General features: G+C 37.4%; 1 protein-coding gene across 2 annotated transcripts in view; it reads right to left on the bottom strand.

Moving 5' to 3' along the window:
• n4bp3 (NEDD4 binding protein 3) overlaps positions 1-23511 on the bottom strand; it is a 28563-nt gene extending 5052 nt beyond the window's left edge. Inside the window, exons 1-2 of one of the 2 annotated variants that reach the window (XM_082178152.1) lie at positions 23327-23511; positions 328-771 (exon numbers count right to left, since the gene is read on the bottom strand). In XM_082178152.1, coding sequence (XP_082034278.1) covers positions 328-738 — 411 coding nt within the window. In that variant the 5' untranslated portion in view covers positions 739-771; positions 23327-23511. Of the gene's footprint in view, positions 1-327; positions 772-16140; positions 17537-23326 lie in introns of those variants that run through there. The other variant, XM_082178151.1, reaches the window with a different exon arrangement.
• Between the last annotated feature and the right edge of the window lie 1209 nt (positions 23512-24720).

Below are 24720 nucleotides of genomic sequence, written 5' to 3'. Positions count from 1 at the left end.
TCAAAAATACTTATTTTTAACTTTTTTATTTTTTTATTTTGGTGCTTAGTTGTTGATGGTAGCAAAATATTATATTAATTATATATTTTTTAACAAGCTGGTTTCACACAAAATTAGAATACATTCATGATGATATAAGTTGTAATTGGAAAAAAAAACTGTTAGGACAGTTAGTAAACAGTAAAAAAAATGTATTTGTCACTAGTCTCAAACATCTCTGCCACATCTCTGCCATTGGTCAGAGTTACCAAAGTTTGACAGAGATGTCCCAAATACTGTAATTCTGACATGAAATGAGCAAAGCATAACTTTTTCCCAGTCGTTTACCTTATCAAACTTGCCACCTATGGGAAGTGAGTTCTTTCCCAAATCAAGCTCTTTTCCATCTCTGTGGTAGACCTTAGTGTAGATGTCGTTCTCCTCGCTCCTGTGCTCTCTCTTGATGGAGGATGTGCCAGAGATGATGTGTTTGCTGCCCTTCGCTTCCTTCTTGGTTATGTTCAGATAGTTAAGCAGCTCTCTCTGGTTGAAACCCTTCTTGAGCAGGCCGTGGTTATGACGTCCTGGTACTTGTGGAACTGCTCTATTACTCTTGGTTGGTGAAACGTCTGATTTCTCGATTAGGCTGCCTACACTTCCCATGACGCAGCGGCCTGATGCCAAAGAGGATGTTGGATAAATGGCACAGATGCTTTTGCTGGGGTCCTGGTTCAAGGACAGGGCCTGGACTGTTGCCATTGGTTACTGGTTCAAATGGCTCCACTGGGATCTCTAAATTGAAGGAAGAGAAAGAAAAACAATGAAAAACCCTTCAGAGGATCAAATATGAATCCTGAATCCTTCTGCAGAATATTCTTGTTTTGGTTGCATCCATCTTCTTGTTCGACATCATGAATTAAGATATTCCTTTAACCATCCAACTTATTTTCAACAGTATATACACACACATATATATAGATATATATTTGTGTGTGTGTGTTCTTGTTTAACCTACATTGAGAAGACCAAATGTCCACACAAAGATAGTAAAATGTGAACATTTTGACATTGTGGGGGCATTTGGTCAGGTGTGTGTGAAACCAAGATTTTTTATAAAAATACCTGCAATAGGGATTCAAAGGTCTGAGACCATTAGTCTATACTGTTGCAGGTTGTTTGTAGGCTCTAAATATAAGCTCATAATGTATAAACAATAGTTAATGTAAAAATGTCAGCCACCATAAGCACTTGTTTATTTATGTAGTCTAACAAGAAAATGGGTCGAAAGCATCTGCTTTCCTCTTTGAAATGAGAACTACTGTACACACAGAAGTTCACAAGTCTGTTATATAACTGAGATGATACAAGCTGGGAATCATCCCATGAGCCAAATACACTGAAAATGAGGGCAGATGCTTTTGCACCGCAAAAAAAACAACTTTTAATTTACACTGCCACACTGTTGCATTAATCAAAGTCCTCTGGTAATCACTAATCTTTCCCTACTAAGAAAAACTCACTCAAAGTGAGGTTGATCCACTTATTCGCTCAGTGCTGCCCTGCTTCCAAACGGTTTCAATATATCTGTTTAGCAGTGCCACCCTCTTGCTTTCTCTTTGTTTCTCTCTAACCCTCCCTCTCAATCAATTTTCCCTTTCCAGAGAACCTCATTAAGAGGCTGTATTGATTTCACTTCAACGACCTTCTCTCTCATTTCTGTAAAAGTAGGCTATTGGCCTCAAACAGCTGTAAAGATAAAATACAATGACCTCGAGTGTTTCTGCGTTTGCATACACTCCTCTACAGGCACATCCAGTGTGAATATACTCTCTCACGTTCTCATATGCATGTAGGACTCATTTCTGTAACTAATAATAAAAAGACTGAAAAAAACTGACTCTGAAAAAGTCATAAATAATATAATGACCTTGTTTGAACAACACTTAGGCTAGGCATATGATTCTGACTTGCAGTCAAGCTGATACAGAGAAATGGATCTGCTTGAAGGCCTAAAATATTCCAGCACTTTGCCAGACCGCTACTCAGCACCTCTGGGTCACGCTGAGAGCGTCTCTGAGAGTTTCCTTTTTGACTCTAGTGCATCTCACTCAAAGCAAACATTTACTCACTGTAACCTTCCCCCTATGGCTATTAAAACCCTTTCACACGTACGATCACACCGGTGTGATCAGTCTAGGCTGGTCCCTGGAGGGTACGATCAAGTGATAGTAAAGTTTTTTTATTTGTATTATTAATTAAGGGTTAATGCCCGACGAGGTGTCCATTGTCAGGTATTAATGGACGACGGCGAGGCCATGGTCCCTTGCCAAATAACACATTTTTAAAACATTAGTTTATATATTAGTTTTACAATCGAAATCTAAAGTTTTTACAAACAATAACTTGGTTTCCCTGGTTACGCCTGACGGTTTATTTAGCAACCGGAGATATTTATAGTCCGCTCGATTTATAGTCCGTATAGATACTTTGACTGCCTGTTGCTATGGTTACTCACAGCTGATGTAGCCAGCGCATTTATTTATTTATTTCGAACGGTAAACTGTCAGTTTCACCAGAACTCCTTTACTAGGTGTCCTCTATCACTTTTTAATGGGCACCCTGCAGCCATTCAGAATCGAGTATTCACCCAGACCATGGAATAATATTTGTTAAACACTAATGAACTTTTCAACCCTCTTTCTGACCCTTGTTGTTGTTGTTTTCTGCTGTGCTTAAGACTTCTACATAAGCCCATCCTTCTTAAATGAGATCGATTCTCTGTCCTAGTTACAGGATGGGTTAGAAACCGAGCTGTTTCATTCCAAAAGATCAAAGAATTAATCATTCTTATGATTTGTTCACTTTATAAAATAATAAATACCCTCCTGCTGGAGCATAACCATACCTGTGAATAGTAGCCAGTGTAAACTGTTTTTTGAAGCTCACACGCTGCATCTGAATATGACTATTTCACACTATATAGTAGGCGAAAAACAGTATGTGAGCCGAGTAGTATGTCCAAATTCATAGTATTCACAGTAGTCGAAAAGTACCTGGATGACCTACTACTGCCGGCGAGAGTCTAAAGTGCACATTCAATGGTCACTTTACTATCCCATAAGGAAACGGGAGAGATACATATGTATTGCATACATAGAAAGCAAAGTAAGTTTCAAACCAAATAGTACCAATACAGTATCTTGTATCAAGTTATATTCTCGGAAAACAAGTCTTCTTTTTTTATGTTTTCATGAAAAATTTGACAAAAACACCACTTCATTTTGGTAAACTTAACTTAATATTGTTTATTCTTAATATTTGCCAATGAAGAAAGACAAATACTTAGGCCTATCTGAAGATATATTCTCTGATAACAAGACGTGTTGATGTTTTCCCTGAAAAATTAGACAAAATACAGCTTCGTTTTAAAAGGAGCAATGTATTAACAGCTTCACCAGATGCCATTACACTACGCTTACAAGCACATACAGTTAAGCACAGCATCCCCTCCAGGATCTTCCTTATATCAACAAAATGATCATTTAAGCCTACCAAATTCAGCCTGATGCTGCGTGAGTGATTATGCAAATAGTTGTAGAAGAGGCAAAGAAGTATGGCACTTAAGTTTTGGCTTTTACCCATAGAGAGATCAAAAAGCACCTCATGATTTTATGCATGAGATGTGGCTGGACTCTCCTCTGTTTTATGCCATCCCAGCACTCAGCTAACTACAACACTTACTGCACAAGACCTGCCTCTGCGCAAGCGCCGATTATAAATATGCCATGACTTGGAGTGCCACTTTAGTTTATGATTGACAGGTTGGATAAAAGTATTCTAATGGGGAAACTGAGGTGACTACACTCTGAATATGAAAGGAAGTGGGCGTGTCGGGACTCGGGAAATACATTTTGAGTCGAGTTCATTTCAGGGTTGATATATATAGATGATGGCGCTTTGCGTCACAACATGAGTAAACATTGACTGATATCTTTATATCCCTGTGTAGTGAAGAACACAATTATGTTCAGATAGCCATACTTCCTTTTAAAACACAGTCAGGCAAATCAAAGTGATGCTGACACAGAACCAGGAAACTGATGTCCAGCTTGATTACTATATTTCAAAGCTTACAGTTCTGTATAGTGCATATAAAGTTTATGCTGATAATTAATTAATTTTGTGAAAAATTCCAATATATACACAAAAAAAATTGTGTTAGGGTCATTTTTTTTGCAATTTTGACTTCTCCAATGTATTTCGATATCTATCTAACACATAAGATCAACACATTAGACTTTTCTGAAATCCCTAAGATGTTTTCGAACCACACCAGAAGAAAGAATGTAGATATTATACCCAGAGGAGACATGCCACACTTATTAGCGTTTTTGTGCCAAAAACAAAAATTCTGTCTAAATTTGATAATCTAGGACAGGTCACTTTGTAATCTGGGACACGTGTATTAGGCCTAAAAAAAGCCTATATTTACCATACTTTATGCATGCCTTAAACACAGTATCACCCATTTTTAAAAAGCATTATGAAAAAATGACAAGTACTTAATTAATTAATATACACTCATATTTTTTCATAAAGAGTGTTCCAATATCAGGAAAAATAATTTCTATCTCTAACCAGGATTACGTCTACTGTTAATCCCTTTAAATGCATTTAAAAAATCTACTTAAATTTAAGCAACAGCAAGCAACAATTTGATTAACGGAGTATTCATTTGGTTATTCATTTAAGTTCTCCATTCTATTTAAATTGGGGTTACTCAGGGAACAAACACTCCTTGCAGGTGAGAGACTCAGCAAAGTGAGAGAACCTAATAAGTAACCCGCCAAATTGGCTTGTGATTTGACAGCGATGATTTTTACCTGCATTTGGCGGTTTGGCGGGTGTTAATTTCAAACCCTGATTAGCTTTATATTAGAGTTCATTTTAAAGTGGTCTACCCCTTAGTTGTAATGAGATCTACGCCCTTGTCATTAGACTTATAAAGTCCCAAAATGCATATTTCCCCCATTTGAAGAATGTCCAACATTACCCAAAGCATGCCGACCCACATTCTCAATAATATTTGATAGAGTGGGACAACAACAAAATGCTTGAAATAAAAAAAACTAAAACACATTTTCAACACTTTAAGAACAAGAAGTTAGAACAGGAAATAAACACACCGGAGTTTAAGTGTCCCACATTACCCAATGTCCCAGATCACCCGAATTCACCCTATTTTCATTTTGGAGTTCAACGAGTCGGTGTTTCACGAAACCATCGACAGCTCTCGACCTGTGGTTAGAAGCATAGTTTCTTGTTTGCATGACATGTGGAGTCAATAAATCCTTATCTTAAGTCAAATAAGAAAGCTGACATTCAGTAGCCCACAATCTATACATTTTATTTAGAATACATACAGTATATAGTTTGTCAAGAGATTTAAAGCGTCGTTTTTGAATAGTGCGCATGTGCGAATGTGCTCTAGTAGGCTACGCAAGAACGAACCTGTGACTGAATCTGGAAATAAAGCAAAATGAATGAGAAAAATGAAAAATAGTCCTCAGATGCCATGTCTGTAATTTAGAACAAAATCTCTAGCATTAATTCGATCTCAAACAGATTCATTAAAGTAAGTTATTACTCCACATGCGTGACATCAACCGACGTGGTTGAACGACCAATTTGCGACAATATGGTTTCGGGAAACAGTCGTGACTTAGCCTGGGAAAACCCAGACAACTTCTGGCAAATTTAGATTTGCTCTGCAAGTAGTCTGGCAAAGAGCTCATTCAAGTCCATTTCTAATCCGTTTTAATCGCGGCACCAATCAGAAACGTTGTGGCGGGCTTTACACAATGCTGATCGCTCTGATTGGTTTTAGGTCTAGAATTGTGCCCAGAGGCATTTGAGCGACGTCCGTTGGTGAAGCGCAGCAACTTTTAAATGCATTATTATATTCAAATTGCAAACACATGAGGACAGTCTCCATGAAAGACCCACTGGCAGATGAACGTGCTACTACATTTCTCTCCGAAACGGTATGAATTTAAATCAGATTTAATAGAGGATTTTAACTGTGACACGATGATTGACAGGGCAGTTTACGTGACAGGATGCACGCGACAGATCCATCCGATAAAGATGACGAAGTAGTATGTCCCAAAGCTTGCCTACTTTTTTGCTACACATTCAAAAGTAAATACCTTTTCTTCACAAAAAGAGTACATACTTTTATGGCGTAGTGTAACTTAGGCGAATTGGGACGCAGCATATGGCTTTACACGATGACGATCGCTCTGATTGGTTTTAGGTCTATCCAATTGTGCCCAGAGGCATTTGAGCGACGTCCGTTGGTGACGCCCCTTTGGAAATGAGTTATTAATGAAGCTTTGCCAGACCATAACTCAGTTACTACTGAGAATGGTCTGGTTTTAACCAGGCTAGTCGTGACTAGCTAGTTGATTTCTTCAACGATGCATCGTAGGCTACTACAGTAGTTAAGCAGCGAGTTACGTCGTTGTTCGGGAAACGCACCCCTGGATGATGACATCAGAACTGCTTTATAGCTTAATTGAACTTGTTTCGTAATTGGTGATCTTATTCTTTATACAGTTATTGAACTGAACCGAATCAACACTGACTTCTGCTGAATAACACAAGTTGTCTTTTTTAAGCAACGCTTTACAGATTTGAATTCTGTTTGCATCATTGATCATTATTTTCCCGTTTATCACTGTTAAGCTGCTTTGAAACAATCTGTATTCTATAAAGTGCTATTTAAATAAAGGTGACAACTTTTTAAAACTATTATTAATAAGTGATTTAAAGTGATTAGTATATTCTTATAATATGTAATTAATTCAATTACATTTTTAATTGATTGACAGCCGTCTGTGGTCTGTTTTAAAAAAGCCAGAGTTTTTATGAAGGGTTAGCTAGGGTTCGAAACCCTTTTAAAAGTGTCCACAAATCTTGAAGGACAGGAAAAATGTTGCATCCAGTCTTTTTCTATAATTGCTTCAGACACTGAACAGCCGGAGTGGGTTGAGAGACCGAAGTTGATTTACAGCCTAGTCGGGCCCTTCAGAGCCAGTGGCCCTACACACACACACACACACACACACACATTCCCCCCAATGGAAAAGCTTTAATTAGAGGCCTGTCTACCTCACAGCGAGTGATCAGTTCATTTGTTTAAAGAGCACCTGAAACTTATAATTTCCTCCTCTGATGCTGTTTTAAATGTTGTTGTTTACATTATGAATCTAAAAAAATCATGAGACAAAATCTGGTGTTCTCTGTGAGGACTCAATTTTACCAGGATGCTTTTTATAAAAGTACAAATTTGGAAAAGAAAGTTCCAATGAGAGGATATAAAATCTTCTTAATGTAATATTTCAAGTAAATTACAACTCTCACTAATGTAACTGTTTTTGAACCAATATACTTTCTTTTCTTCTATTATTTGGTCCAACTATTTTGGCATAACACATACATGTTGGCTAAATAGCTTCGGTACAGAAGTGCACAAGTAAGGAAGATAAAGCTAAAGCAGGTCTCAAAGATCCTTCAAATTCCAATCATACTTCTAAAAATCAAGTTAAGACTTGCAGTCTCTCTCATGAAGACTGTTCCCTGTCTAGCTTCACGTATCTCTAAATATATCAGAAGTTTACTTCCTTCTTTGGCTCTAAACATTAATACAGCCTTATTCTTGCTTTGTTGCACATTTTTGTGCACAGACCAGCACAACCTTATTCCAGCACAGACAAGCAGGCTATGTTCAGACTAGCATACTACTATACTACTCTTAATAGTTCTGCAATATGCAGCATGAAGTTTCTGCATTCATTACATAGGAGCCTACGTTTGGCAAAAAAAAATATATTCTCAAAATATTTAAGAAGGGTAATATTAATATTAATATTAAGGTAGCCTAATATTATTATTAACATTAATAATAATATTTAAAAAAAATACTGTGCAGTAAGCAGTGCTTGTACTTCAATTTAATGTGTTAAAATTTAATGTACACTTAAAATGACTGGTGTCCCATAAACTGTTGAATTTGAAGGGGCTGGTCTGCTGGCACAGTCACAGGAAATGACACATTCATTAAAAAACAAAACAAAAAAACAATAGGGCTATTTATTCACTCACTCACAGCTTTCTGGTCAATGATCTATGTTAAATCATAGGAGCCATGTTGCGATTAGTATCATTTACCCAGAGACCATAGACAAACCTAGACATGAACCCTTCTGCATATCATTGCATTAATGAACATGACAAGTGTGTCTTGAGGGCACAAACATTACACAAACTCACTGCCTAGTAACCTCATAACCGGAAAGTGCTTCACAGGTAGAAAAACAAATTGGGTACAATGAATTAGTACATTTCTATACTGAATTGAATGTAAGGTTTATTTCAGGGATACCTTAAAAAAATAAGTATATTTCAAGTTAATTTTTGTTAAGTATACTTAAGTAAAATTCAAGTATATTTAAGTATACTTTATGTAGTACTAATATACTAGAAGTATACTTGTAAATGTACTATTTCAATACTATTGGGACTGAATTGGTCCACTTTTTAGTGTATAGAAGTATACTTTTAAGTGTCCTTTAAGTGTAACAGTAGTACATTTTAAGCACACTAGTTTAAAAATAAGTTTTTTCGTTTGTACTGCATCTATACTACAAGTGAACTTATAGTTTAGTCAAATACTTGTAGCACATTTTTTTGTTTATAAAAGTACACTTTGAAGTATACTCTCAGTAAACTACTAGTTTAGTAGTTTTATACTGTATACTTGCTATCTTTAAGCAAACTTAACATCATACTTAGTTATGATGCTACTATGTTCCTATATTTAAATATTAAATGGTATACTTGAAATATAACTTTAAATGTACTTTAACTCTTTCCCCTCCAGCGTAAAAAAAGAAAAAGGTGCCAGCCAGCACCAGCATTTTTGACTATTTTCACAAATGTAGGGATGCAGAATACAGTGGTGGTCAAAATTGATGGCACCCCTGATAAATATGAGAAAAATGGCTGTAAAAAAATAATCTGCATTGTTTATCCTTTTGATCTTTCATTAAAAAAATTCACAAAAATCGAACTTTTCATTGAAGTAAAAGAATTGAAAGTGGGGGGTAAATCACATTATAAAATAAATGTTTTTCTCCAAAACACACTGGCCATAATTGTTGGCACCCTGTTATTAAATACTTTTTGCAACCTCTTTTTGCCAAGATAACAGATCTGAGTTTTCTTCTATAATGCCTGATGAGTTTGGAGAACACCTGACAAGAGATCAGAGACCATTCCTTCATACAGAATCTCTCCAGATCCTTCAGATTCCCAGATCCATGTTGGTGCTTCTTCTCTTCAGTTCAGCCCACTCATCAGGTCAGGGGACTGGGACGGTCATGGCAGAAGCTTCATTTTGTGCTCAGTTACCCATTTTTGTGTTGATTTTTGTTTTGGACCGTTGTCCTGATGGAAGATCCAACCACGGCCCATTATAAGATTTCTAGCAGAGGCCGTCAGGTTTTGATTTTTTATCTGTTTGTATTTGCTAGAATCCATAATACCATGTATCTGAACAAGATGTCCAGGACCTCCAGCCCACAACATATAAGATCCAGCAGTGTATTTAACCGTAGGCATGGGGTACTCTTCATCCCTGTTTGCACCAAACACATCTGCTGGGTTTGCTGGCAAAAAGCCCTTTTTTTTTTCGTTTTATCTGACCATAGAATCCGGTCCCTTTTGAAGTTCTAGTCGTGTCTGACAACTGAATATGCTGGAGTTTATTTTTGGAGGAGCGAGGAGGATTTTTCTTGAAACCCTCCCAAACAACATGTGGAGATGTAGGGGTTGTTTGATAAATTTTTTTTTAGGCTTTCTGACCCCAAGACTCAACTAATCTCTGCAATTCTCCATCTATGATCCTTGGAGAGTCTTTGGCCACTCAGACTTTCCTCCTCACCATCCATTAAGACAATATAGACACACGTCCTCTTCCTGGCAGATTCGTAATATCTTTAGTTGATTATAACTTCTTAATTATTGCCCTGATGGTCAAAATGGGGATTTTCAATTCTTTAGATATTTTCTTTCAGCCACTTTCTATTTTGTGAAGCTCAACAATCTTTTGCTGCAAATCAGAACTATATTCTTTGGTTTTACTCATTGTGATGGATGATTAAGGGGATTTGGCCTTTGTGTTTCCTCATATTTAAACTCCTGTGAAACAAGAAGTCATAGCTAGACAATTTCATGTTCCTAGTCACCCTGGTGTGCTAAAAAAGGTAAATATTAATGGGAATATACTTCAGAGATATTTTTCTCATAAAAAATTCTAGGGGTGCCAACAATTATGGCCAGTGTGTTTTGGAGAAAAACATTTATTTCATAATGTGATTTACCCCCCAATTTCAATTCTTTTACTTCAATGAAAGGTAAGATTTTTGCGAATTTTTTGAAGGAAAGATCAAAAGGATAAACAATGCAGATTTATTTTTTACAGCCATTTTTTATCATATTTATCAGGGGTGCCATCAATTTTGACCACCACTGTATATATCAGTACCTACTGACTATGGGTTGATATTAGATCTTTTTTTATTTATTGATATTGTTCACTTTGGCCTACTGAATATTTGTTGGTCAGAATTGGATATTTAATTGTGCTTGCTTGTTTTTCATATTTGTTTCTATTTAGATGATCGTTGATATCATCTAATGCTCACTTAAAGTTAATCTTTTAGAAGTCTAACAATTTAATAACACTGCTAAATATAATCATTAGCAAATCCCACAGTGAATATGCCTTTTCATACTGTACATTATAATGCTATGATGCCTAAATTCAATTGTAGCATTTAAAATGATTTGTTTTTTTTGTGTTTTTAATTAAAATTTTAATTGAATTAGACAAAATAGTATATACATTTTAATATCAAGCATTTATCAGTCATCTATTCATCAAAGCATGAATATAATTATTGTCTTATATTGGCCAAAACTTTAATATCAGTGTTCCTAGTATTTATAATCTAAATTTCTCTTGCCTTGTTCGCCGTCTTGGATTGTTTTGTTTGTTTTGTTTTCCCCCGGCAAAGAAATGATAATGCTTTATTATTCTCCCTACTTTCTGGAACAGCTTTTGCATCAAAAATCTCTTGAATTCTGCTTCCATAGACAGCTCACTTAATTTTGGGCACATAACAACAGTCTCTTTTATTGTTTACTAATTACATATGTAAGTAATAGGTCTGTTGAGGTAAAACTGCTGGAAATCTAAGTCCCAAGGTGACACTGGGCCCCCTTTCATTATTCACCAATTTAGCACCACAGTCATTTGGTTGAATATGACTCTCTGTGAAATATGACATGAGTCAAATGGTGGCGACTTCATTCACCGAAAAGGCCCTAATGTAACACTAGCCCTCTTTATAGGGATTGCATCAAGTTCTTTAGAGGTCTTATTTTGGCATAGGAGCACCATTCATTTTTCACTGGCACGCACACTGGAGACATTCTCTTCAGAGAGTACAAGGCCATTTAGTCATTAGGAAAGCGCCATAAACTTTCCCCTTCAGGGTAAGAGGTCAGACAGAGAGGGCAAAGAGGAAAGTGGATGTCTTATCACAAAATAATGACCTTAGGGCCCCACAGAGACCTTCAGCACACTGCAAGTCCTCTCTTGTGATATTGTGCTAATATTGAGAGTTAAATGAGCTGAATACATCAGCCAGGGGTGCGATTCCCAAAAGCATTGTTAGCCAACTATGGTCGCAAGTGCCGCCGTTATCAGCATTCAACGAGTCTATGTTTCCCGAAACCATAGTTCCAACGAACATTCGCAAACAGCAGCGCAAAGTTGTGTGGTTGGAAGTGGAACGACAGCTCGCGACCTGTGGTTTGAAGCATAGTGTCTTGTTTACATGACATGTGAACTTAATAAACCTGTAAAAATAAGCAAGCTGACATTCAGTACAATCTATATTTTGTATTTAGAATATATACAAATATCATTTACGTCTTTTAGTTTGTCAAGAGATGTAAAGCATTGTTTTTTGAAGAGTGTGCATGTGCATACTTGCTCTAGTACCTATGATTGAATCTGGTAAAAAAGCTAAATTTAGAATTAAAAATTAGAATTAGTCCTCAGATGCCATGTCCGTAATTAATAGAGAGAAAAAAAACCTATCATTAATTTGATCTCAAATGAATTCATTAAAGAAGTTATTACTCTACCACATGCATGACATCATTAACCGATGTGGTTGAATGACAAATTTGCAACAATATGGTTTCAGGAAACGGTCATGACTAGCCAGTTGATTTCTTCAACGATGCATCGTACCAGGGTAGTTAAGTTACGACGTTGAATGGGAAACACACCCAAGATTGATTTTTGGATTTTGGACTCCAGCGATGACCAATGACCACTGTTACTTGTGTCACTTTCTGAGTCCATGGCCCCAAAAAGTTTGAGTTTGGTTTACATGAAGTTGGCAATCTATGATGAACTGTACATGTACATCAATAAATCACAACAATCTCGTGTTATGGGCACTGCCATTGATACAGGCAGTGGAAGGTATTTTACGTATGCCATTTGCTTCTGCTTTTCGAATGTGGAAGTGTGATAAAAGCACGATAGCCTATGTTATATCAATTCTCTTTAATGTGGATAAAGGCATATTACACGTCACTATACAACATATGGCCTTATTACGAAAAAATATGTTGTTTTAACAAGAAAAATATGCCATTTTAACAACATAACATCTCGTTATTATGAGAAAATACGTTGTTTTAACGACATAACATCGTTATTACGAGAAAATATGTCGTTAAAAATACATATGGCAGCAATGCGCCACCGTAAAACTGTATTCTGTCAGATGTTCTGCAGTGAAGCGCACGACGCAGGAGAATATGACAAAAACAGTCTTTTAATACAATAATCCAAAACAATAACACTCAGGAGAAATAGCAACAACTAAAACTCAGACAACCATGAACAGAAAGAACTCAAGGCTTAAATACACACAGGGATAATTGGAGACAGACAAGCAAAGGGAACATGGGCAAACAGCAACACAACTAAAAATTAAACTAAACCTAAACAGATTATACATGTTACATGTTCAAAATTGATAATAATAAGAGATGTTTCTTGAGCATCAAAACACTGATTGAATCATTCACTCGAAACACGAATTCATTTAAGAACGAAAAACCACACAGTTTCTCAAAGACGCTTGACAGTTCTGTTGTGAATTTGTTTATATTCATTGGCGGAGCAAAAACAAAGATACGGGCAATAATGTGTTTAAAATTTAATTAAATTGAATCTGTTCTGTTAAAGAAATGCTATCATGCTGTAGTTTTGAATATCACAGGAACTGTTAACATGGTTAGCATATCTAAAAAGGAAATCTAAATTTACAGCCAGTATGCAAAATGCACACATGTTGATCTAACAAATTGCAGCAATTACCACTAGATTCATGCATCTAAAACAAAAAATGTGCTCATGTATGGGCAAGAAAATTAGGAAATGTGATCTGAAGCAGGACCAAAGCCATGTGGAGGTGTCAAATCCCGCACGTGTGTTAATGTAGTGAAGATTAGCTTGCGAGGAGGCTTTGTGGAGGTCACTCTGAGAGTGTTAAATCGTATTAGCCCTAACGCTGTGAAGTGCCCTGAACAGACCTGAGCTGTTCAGGTTTGTTTTAACAGACTGAATCCATGTCCGCCACCTGCTGAGTGCTGTCAATACTGACCCAAAGCACTTTTTCAAACAACTATTAGTGCAACGAGAGATTCAGATGTTCCATTACTCGACTGCAACATGCAACTTTAAGGGCACTTGTCTGCGTTTTTGGCCAGTCGCTATGGCAACTGAATGGAAACTTCACACCTACCTTTAGAAACTTTCAGTAAATATAGCCGGGATGTGCTTCGCCTGTTAACACCTACAAGTATTTAATGCATGATACACTGCTTTTAAATTATGCAGCAGGGTTGATTAGCATTCAAAGGGGCTGCGGAAAAGAAGTATCTGCAAATATATTACAGCAATCCAGCTTGTGTAATTAATTGGACTAATACATGCAAAATGTCCCTGCTTGCAATCACATTAAAATGAATCCAAGGTAGGTCAGGGTTGTTCACCAATAAACTTCCATGACTTTCTAGTAGTTTGTGATTACTGAATAAGGATTTTAATGTTATAAAGATCACAAACAAAGAGCAATTTATGAAATATTTCAGAATATTTTCATGTCTTATAACAGAGTACCACTAGAAATATTTAGTACAGAACTTTTCTTAATATATTATTATCATCCATGAGTTTTCCAGGACTGGAAATCACTCTTATATATTCAGATTTTCCATATGTCCAGTGTGTCATATATCATAAGCAGGCCCAGACTCGTTTGGCTGATGTTTATTTATTTATTTTTTGGCATTGCTTGGCATTTTCTACACTTATTTTTAGGCCAAATAACATGATAAAATACTGTACTCTTATTAACAGTCATATAATCAAATTAGACAAAATATGTATTAAATTCAATTCTGCCTGCACATATTCCATGTAGGCCTAGTAAGCATAACAACAATGCTATGCTTCTGAAATCAGCCTTCATCTTTACAGGTACCAACAAACATTTCAAAATGAACAACTATATCTACAGTCCAGGCAGTGTAATGTCGTAATAGGTCAGTGTTGAGGAGGGGCACCAGGCTCTATTGTTTAACCAGCTCTTTTTCTGTTTACTTTTCTCATTGAGTTCATGTGAGCCACCCCTGCTCTCTTTCTTTCTGTCTGACCCTTTTCAGTGGGATTCATGCTCCCTGAGCCGAATGGTACATTCTTTACGAGAAGTAAGTTAGATAAGTGGGTAAAAAAATGGACATTCCTCACATTTCTGTGGAGGTAATAATTAATATGGGTTTTATGGCTGACTGGGATGTTGAGATACCACAGTATGAGGTAAAGCTTTGGAAAAACATTTCGGATTATATTAAATGACACATCCATCTGGTTTAAGACTGAATTGACTGATAAAACTGCATTGGATTTCTTAGAAATGAACCCTTGATGTATTTTTTACTATGTCCGAGTTTCGCTGTACAATCAGTTCCTTGTTTCGCTCAAGGTCATGACATCATCTTGGATTATTTTTAAAGGAATGCTATGGGTTAAAATACAAGTTAAGCTTTATTGAAAAAATCTTTGCTTGAAGCTTGTTTTTATTATTATAATTTTTTATTAAACAAATTACTTGTATGAAAATGTGATTTTGTCCAAATTGTTTTTCAGTGATGGGACAGTTCTAGGCAGATGAACTGTTATATGGGACCAATGTAATTTGTAAACTTTCTGGTAGCCTTCCATGTATCTTGTGAAAGTTAGACTATTATTAAGCGAATTAACATGTTAACATGTAGATGTTTAAGTATTGCTTCCAAGCAGTGCAAATTGTAGCATTTATCCCAGTGTCTCGCCCCATAGACTGCCATTGTAAGGCAGTTTTATTTTATGCCATAACTTAACTTAATTTGTATTTAGCCTTTAATTATGACTTTACACATCTATCACACCATGAGGTGGAAGATTTAAACCGTCAGTGGTCTCTAAACACAAAGCATGGATCTGAACAATGCCACGCTTGCCCAATAGTTTTTAGAAGTACAATTTTGTCCCTGCAGGGAATGAGAATGTAACTTGTACTGGCAAAAAAACAACAACAATGCAAATCCTGTTTTTTTCATTTGATGTCAGTATTAAAGAAATTGGTGTATTGCATTTCAATTGCAAATAAGCTTCCCAAAGGCTACAAAGAGTCTCACATCACAACTTTCTTGACAGTAAACAGAATGTAAGTTAATCAACCGAACCATAATAGGTTTGTATGCTGAGAGGATCTTTTATGATGCAGAGAGCCTTCTGTGAGGCAGAGAGAGTTGAATGTCACAGCGAGGCAGTTTTTGGAGACAAACAACCTCTCCGGTTCTTATTTAATGATGGTACAAACACTATAAAGAGAAGTTTTTTTTGTTTTGTTTTTTACAATGAAATACGGCTACATAAAATAAAATGCAAAACAAGATGTTCACCTGAGGAAAACTTGCTGCCGTAGCTCTCTTTTCTTCCAGTCAATGCACATATATCTGATTTCCTCCTAATGCCGTTGAGGAGAGCTCCAAATTACCCATCAGCAGTTAAACATCTCTTCCTTCACTCCCACGGACCTGCTGCCAGACTACGGCCAGGAAAACCACTGGGAATGTCTCTGGTTACTCTCTCCTGCCACCGCTACAAGGATCACCCCTCTCTCCCTTTTGTAAAGAAAGCGCGCCTTTCTATGGTGCCGGTGTGGAAGAACCTGTTCTCCTTGTTCTGTGACAAATGTGAAGGACACTACTTGTGCCATGGACAGCGATATTGAATGCTGCTAATGCGGAACCAACTAGAATACAGAAAGTGCTTTAGACCAAAGAATTGAACGTTGTTTGTGATGGAAAAGTTCAGAGGATCACTGCAAAACCTGGTGACCAGTGGGAAACACATTGTGTTGTCATCTTGCAATGTGTCTAAACAATAGGCTTTGCGCACTACACCATGCAGGAAGCCTTGGAAAGCTCTCCGCAGCATCAAATGACATCATGCTGGTGGGAGACACTTGAATAAAATGGGGGGCTTGTTCTACATGAGAATGTTGTGGAGAAAATGAATCATTTTCTTGTGGTATCCACGTGACTGACTAGAGACCCATTAATTTGAATTTATCAGTACCTGTCATGTATTAATATATTCATATTTAGCGAATACTAAACTGAGCTCTCTTTCACGTCTTATTGCACTTGAGCAGACAAATTCACCCAAAATAGTCAAAAATAGCGAGTGGGATTGAATGAACCCATTCGTTCACAGATGCCTGGGGGAGGAATAAATTGACTTCGCCCTTTTGTTGAGCGGCTCGTCATTTACTGTGGGCTTTGCGGACGAGGAGCCCCGCAATCCCACAGTATCCTCCAAGCCTGAGATTCTTCACGTCATGCCTGCCAAGTCTCTTCACGTCTTCACGAGCCAGTCTCTGAGCCTCTTCATATCATGCCTGCCGAGCCAGAGACTGTTCACGTCATGCCTGCCGTGTCTGTGTCTTCGGACAAGATGGCAACCGCACCTGAGTCTTCGGACAAGATGGCTGCCGCACCTAAGGCAGCTCCGGTAGATACAGCACTCGCCACGGCTATTTTGATTGTGTGGGCAGCACACACATCGGCTGCAGCACGTGAGCCCTGTTCCCCTGCACGCGCCTGGCCCACCATCTCTCCCCCAAGACCTCCTGGGCTTTACAATGTTTTGTTTTGTTTCATGTTGGGCATCGGGAGCCGCCCATAGAGGGATATGTCACGATTTGTTTTTTTTTCATGTTCCTGTTTCATGTCTGTCATGTGATCCAGCCATGTGTTCTGTGTTGTCATGTTGTCATTGGATCATTGTTCACAGGGGTCCCTTGTCTTGTCATTAGTCAAGAGGGCCCACGTCACTCCTCTGTTCACCTCTCTGCACTGGCTACCTCTCGCTGCTCGCATCAAGTTCAAGGCACTGACGCTTGCTTACAGATCCATCACAGGCTCAGCTCCCTCCTACTTTCACTCACTCCTACGAGTCTACATCCCTACCAGACACCTACGATCGGTCAACGAGCGACGTCTCGTGGTTCCATCACAGAAAGCCACAAAATCACTTTCCAGAACATTCTCATTCACAGTTCCATGCTGGTGGAACGCTCTCCCCACCCTCATCCGGAATGCAGAATCCCTGACAACATTCAAAAGACAGCTGAAAACCCATCTCTTCCGTGAGCACTTAACCTTATAAAAAAAAAATAAAAAAAAAATAAATAAAAAATCCTTTCCCTTTGAAACATCACTTATCAGGCTTATGCTACTCTGAATAATACCTGAACTTCGTATTTTGAGCACTTCTTGCGTTGTTGTTGTTTTTGCCTCTTTATGATGACTCGCTGAATTTTTGTCCTAATTTGTAAGTCGCTTTGGATAAAGGCGTCTGCTAAATGACTAAATGTAAATGTAAATGTAAATTAGTCCTTGTGTATTTAAGCCCTCATGTTTGCCATGTGTCATTGTCAAGTATTGTTTTGTGTAACCTCTGTTGGTAAGCGTCATGTTTATGTTTTGGGTTCATGCAATGTCATGCCTTTGTTTTCTGTTAAATCACATTTTTGTAAAAAAAAAAAACTGCACTTGGGTTTTCAAAAAGCTTGCTTTCAGTGGACTATATTACAGTATCCAAGTAAACATAGTCGGTTATGTCTTAAGTGAATGTAAACAGTGGAGAACGCGCATGTGTATCAGTATCAGTCTATTAGATCTGTGCATTTGCTCTTAAAGTGACAGCAGCCTAATATTGCTGCTGTCTGTTTTTAATGTAAATCAAACAACAAAGGACAAAGAAAAATCACTCACTGCTTTTGACTAAATGACTTTTGTAACTTTAATAAGGATTCATTAATAATGATGTTTAATTTATACAGTGAAGACAGTGTTATTTTACATTTGCTTAATATATTAGATTTCTGTACCTGAAAATTACTGTTAGACTATATATATATATATATTAAAGTCCATACATTCTTATATATGTTCCTCATTATTCAAATGAAAAACTATTTGGTATTGGTCGATACATTATCAGTCGATCTCATAAGGGAATTTGTTACAGGTCTCAGAAAGGGCAAATCTCACCTCTAGAATGCCTCAGCTGACTTTTATGATACACTTTAACCAAAGTACAGTACGTCACTCTTGGCCAAGGATCAACTAGACAAACATGTTCTTTCTGGGAGGGAGATTTTTGGAAAGGCCATGTTTACATGAGGGTTAATTCACTGGCATGCTGGCTGAGAGATCAAACATAAAAATAAATAGCTACTGAAGGACGAAACAGACTTTATCATGAGTAAACACTACTGTGCCCCAGTCATGTTTCTTAAATACAGTGTTGCATATGCTTTCCCCTCCAGGCTTGTCAGTCTAGAAGATTCCATAAATTCAACCATTGCCAGGGCTGGCAGGAGAAGGCTTTCCCAAGCTGACAGAAGAAGGAGGAGTACCAAATGAAAAAGAAGAAAGAGAGCACAGGGAGGATGAGGATGTGTAGTGTGGTAAGGTAGACAAGTCTAAGCCTGCTCTCAGTTATCTATCTGACTCCTGATGAGAGACAACTGAGCCAGACCTGTTTCCTCAGCCTCAGCCCATCATCAAACTAAAATTGTGTGTTCCTTAGAAGAAATGTTAATAGATATGAAAAGCTAGCTTAATTGCTTAGAAAAGTCATAGCACCGCTTTCATCAGCAAATATGAGTAATTTTAAACCTACCTAAACCTACAAACCAAGTGGAAAAACAAACAGACTCCAAACCCAAACAAACACTATACTTTTTCTATACTAGATGCATGTTTAGAAAAACTACACAACATTTCTAGAGAGCTATAAAAAGAAACAATAAGTACAGGAGTTTGACTCCTCAGCCCAACATACCTTCAGAGCAAACTGATTTCCAGGTAGTTTTGAATTACAACCGGTTTAATGCTATGAAAAATATTTGAGTGATGGAAACAAAGTGCTGTAATCGATATTACCCTGACATGGTTTCTGTTGTTTATGATTTGCATGAGATTTGATGAGGAGGAAATGAAACCATATCAACTAAGATTCACACAAATTATTATTTACTTCCTCATTAGTACAGAAATTTCATCCAAAACAACATGTAGTACTGAGGTTAAATGTTTTGCACACAAATAAAATGGAACTAAAAAATCATTTATTTAATATATTTGATATATTTATATATACTTCTCCCTACCACACCAAAAAAGACACAATATCATGTATTCGATGGCATTTAAGTGCATACATGTTCCTTATTTGGATGGGAAAATATGATTGAAATTGAAACTGCGAAATGATTGCGGTTATCTAAAATAATCGTGTTTAGATTGACATAATTAGGTAGGCTAATAGCTGACAACCATCAGACTACTGATTAATCAATAATCGTGACAGGCCTTGTTGTATTTTTTAATTGATTGTTATATAGGTAGTAAAATTAAGTCAAATCAAATTCTTATTATGAATAAAACTGATCCTTTGTGTTAGCAACCTAGAGCACTATTAGCCTACATAATTATGTCAATCCAACAGGCACAAAAAAACTACCACTGCATTCTTCTTTCTCAATACACAATAGACCCCACATACAAATGTTCTTAACTGAAACCTGATATAAACATTGGCTGTCAAGACTATTTTACACTGTTCTTTTTGCCATCAAACTTTAACAAAACCTCTAAGCAAAAAAGGTTCACAATGGCAGTGAAGGTGAAACTGACCATTTTTTAAGCAGTAGATCGCTGGATAGACATGATAGTGACAATGAAATGTTTCGCACTGTCAGTGAAACCAAAAGATTGTTGTGGAACCACTTTACAAGAGCACAATCAGCACTTGGTTTGTTTATGATATCAAAAGAATCAGCACAAAGCTACAGTGTGTGCTTAAAGGCGAACATAGTCCAGATGACTTTTGGCCAAGCAGGATACATTACTAAAATAGAGTACATTTTAATGACGTCCTCATCATTTTGCATCAGAGGTAATATGGTGCAGGATCAGAGCTTCTATTTGTTCTCCAAAGCCACAAATCTTTAATTACAACGACAGACGCTTCTCTCAAGGGATAAAAGGATCTAAAGGCAAAAGTAGAATCTCATTGGTAAGTGTGAGCGTGTGTGATGTTGTCCTGAGAAAGAAAGCTGACTAATCCGACTTTCTACGCAGTGTCAGATGAGCCACTGGGGCAGGCCAGCAAGCAGAGGTGAAGAGAAGGAAAAAATCAGCAGGATGATTACAACCTTGATTAGCTCATTTTCCATGGGTTCAGCTATGCTGCTGTGGTTTAGCTGTCTTCACTAAAGTCCTGTGGCTGGAGGTATCTACAGAATGTAGTTATGAGCAACCTGAAACACCCTGTTGGGGAAGCAACTTTGAAACGGTAGCTACTCATAAAGTCTTACTAAAGACTACAAACAAAAAGTAGCTACTAGCTAACTACACTCAAGCTACTTTTTGGCACAAAAACAAGGAGGGCTTATGAATTAAAAAAATATATTTTACTGTTTATTTTTTAAACATTAATTTGAGCAACTTGTGTAAAAGATTCAAAAATGATTCACCAATTCAAATCTCTGTGCCGAAGTCCTGTGTGGTATTTTAGGCCTTTTTATAGCAAAATATCTATGCGAAATATTGCAATATTTCAAAACACTGATGTGCTGTTTTGCTGCACTACACTATTAAAAGTAGTTTGTTACTGGATAAGTTACAGTATTCTGAAAATAGATAAACTACTGTCAACTGTTGCTACTTTTTAGTTAGTTATTTCCCAAAATGCTACTGAGGTTTACAGGTTTCAGTGACGCAAAGCAAGTATTAAGTGGCCTATAAAAAACAACAGGGCTACAGGGTAGAAGCATAAACAGGTGAAGTGATGGCATGCTAATGAACGGTATAGCTGCTGAGCCAAAGCCCTGCAGGACCAGCAAGGTGTAGTTTCTGATACTGTTGAATGATGCCTTCCTCGCTGCACACCTGCTCTCCTAATGCTTATGACAAATTAGTATTATACAAAAGCACATGAACGCTGCACAGCAGAGTCTGCAAAGAGACTGCGTTAAATTACCTCATGCCTTAAAGCACATAACATTACTAATAATGAACATGAACAATGTACAGAGCTCTAGTTGTACCACCTGACTGCTACAGATTCATTTCGAATCATTATAGAGCCAGAACCATTAAGTGAATTGTGTTATGTCATCCAGAAGAATTGCAAAAAAAAAAAAAAAAGAAGTCTTTTCAAACATGTTTCAAACACTCCTCTTGGCTTTTTATTTATTTATTTGTCAGACAAATAGTTCCACCCCAAATTCACGCCATTGGTTGAGCTAATGTTATTATGTCTTGCCCAGAATAGCAGAGCAGTTACTTAACAATGATAAATTCAGCAGTGCAGGTCAAGGATGGTATGACAGTTTGTGCCAGATTCTTTGCCTGGACATGAGCTTCTGCGTCTCATTTGACAGCTGTCATGTATGTTTGCTGCAAAATAGAACAGCTGAAACCCCTAAAAAGAAATACCTATAACCCAGTGGCTTCTTTAGGTTGCTCTGTTTGCATATGCACTGAGAACATTCAGTGAATTGCACAAGAAGCAATCCATTGACAGCCGTCCAACCGCCTTGTCTTAAAGCCACCCTAAGTGCAGTTTTATGTTGTTAGACACCCCGTTTGTACATTCTGCAAATGAAAGGAGATGTGAGACCCGCGGAGGAGCTTCACGCCCTCTGACCAGCTCCACTTGAGAGCCACTCCCACAATGGGCAGTGACTCCATAGGTCAGGGGTCCTATTATGGCCCCTGGTTTCCAAGGTTACTGACTAGCAGAGAAGAACCTTTTGTCCCTAAATTCAGGGCATCAAAAGCAGAGCTGGAGTCTAGAGAAAGGGCTCCCACCCAAACATTTCAAAACAGTCGCCCGCAAATACATTGCACACTGCAGAGTGAGTGAGATGGGGGTCCAAGTGCTACGCGACCACCAAAGCAGATGACAGGAACGGGCAGCCTGCACTCCAGCTATGCAAATTGCCTTTTTATGGTTTGTGGCAACCTATTAAGTGCTGAGAAAACTTCTTAGTGACCTTACTCTAATGGAACTGACCTGCTAGGAATGCATTGCAATTGTTTTTCAAACAAGAGCATACCAATCTGTAAGAATATACAGTCTCTGAGAAGATAACAACTTGCTACCATGACTTATAAAATAATACTGTTATATAAGAGTTATGTTTATTTTAAGCAGATATATGACATGAATTTATTCATGCATTTGTTTAAAAGTAAATATATATATAACTCTTTTAATATTTTCTGTTGCTGTCCAATTATGCTGTACTATTAGCCTACATGAGATGTTCTAACATAGCCTACGCATAGTAGGCTACGTGAAATTATTTTGCAGCTCTTCAGTGTAAGCAACCAGAAAGACACCTGTAAACTCCGATTATATATACACACACATACTCTCTCTCTATATAAAGATCAGCGATGTGCATCATTAAGCTGTGCATACAGACTATAGCCTATATGTGGCGGTCTATATAGAGACACTGCAGCAAGTGCAAACACACTCTTAAATCACAGCAGAACTCACCATAATTGCTCGCGCTCAGTCACAAGACAAATGAGACTGCCGTCTGGATCGCAAGAGATTTTTTTTAGATTGCTTTAGAAGAAAACAATAGAGAGATGTTCCTCGGCGCCGATGGTGATCTGTAGAGACGCGGCGGAGATGATCTGATATCGGAGTCCTTCACAGCGTAATGTTGCGCTTCGGTTTCCCTCTCTGAGATTTAAACTACCGGTAATCTACACTGGAGAGGATTCAGTCATTTATCACAGCGACTCTATAGCGACACCCTGAGATTACTGCTGGATGTGTATACACCGTTCAAAAGTTTGGTGTCAGTAAGCTTTTTAATGTTTTTGAAAGAAGACTGCTTACCAAGGCTGAATGTAAAAAAGTAATATTGTGAAATATTATTTGATATAATTTATAACTGTAATTAATAACTATTTGAACATTAAAATGTAATTTACTCCTGTGATGCAAAGCTGAATTTTCAGCATCATTACTCCAGTCTTCAGTGTCACATGATCCTTCAGAAATTCTTCTTTGCTTTGGTGCTCAAGAAACATTTCTTATTTTTATCAGTGTTGAAAACAGTTGTGCTGCTTAATATTTTTTGGGAAAACGGGTGGAAAATGGTACATGTTTTTCAGGATCCTTTGATGAATAGAAAGTTCAGAGCAGGATTTATGTGAAATAGAAATGTTGTGTAACAACAATGTGAAAGTTTATGCATCCTTGCTGAATAAAAGTATTAATTAATTTTACTGACCCCAAACCAATGGTATAAAATGTAGTAATATATGGTAATATGAAAAGGTAGACCCAGTATGGTAAAGCGTCCTTCATTTTTGCTGTTTATAATTTGAAGCACAAATGAAAGCTAAGGCTGTGCTGTGTAAGAGCTGCATCAGCTTTATACAATTTTTATACAGATAATGCACTTCCGATGGGAATAAACAGAATAGACATGATCAAAGAGGTGTATCCAAAGCCCTGACACATCTGGTTGTTATAATTATTCACAGAACTCTTACAAAATCAGATGCATCTAGACACAGACTCATATCTGGCCCCCAGACCTTGTTATACCGAGTACGACTGACAGCGGCCTGTCATTACTGCTCTCTGATGACTCTATAGCCTCCGGGCACACACCTGAGTGCACACTATACTTCCTGCCCTTTGAGGATAGAAGACAGACGTCCTGAATGCTTTCATTTAAGGAACAGTAAATGAGTGAAAGGAGAACAGCTACTGGGGAATCTGGTTCGTTATGACTACCTATTTGCACAGAATATGGATTAAAACACTTCCAGTCAAAAGTTTGGATTAGTTAAGATTTTTTAATGTTTTTGAAAGAAGTCTTTTATGCTCAGCAAGGCTGCATTTATTTGATCAAAAATACAGTAAAACCA

The sequence above is a fragment of the Leuciscus leuciscus genome, assembly GCF_965113295.1.
Source record: "Leuciscus leuciscus genome assembly, chromosome: 8".
In the NCBI taxonomy this organism is placed as follows: Eukaryota; Metazoa; Chordata; class Actinopteri; order Cypriniformes; family Leuciscidae; genus Leuciscus; species Leuciscus leuciscus.
Note: the sequence above shows the minus strand (reverse complement) of the source record. Positions and strands in the feature narration are given on the sequence as shown.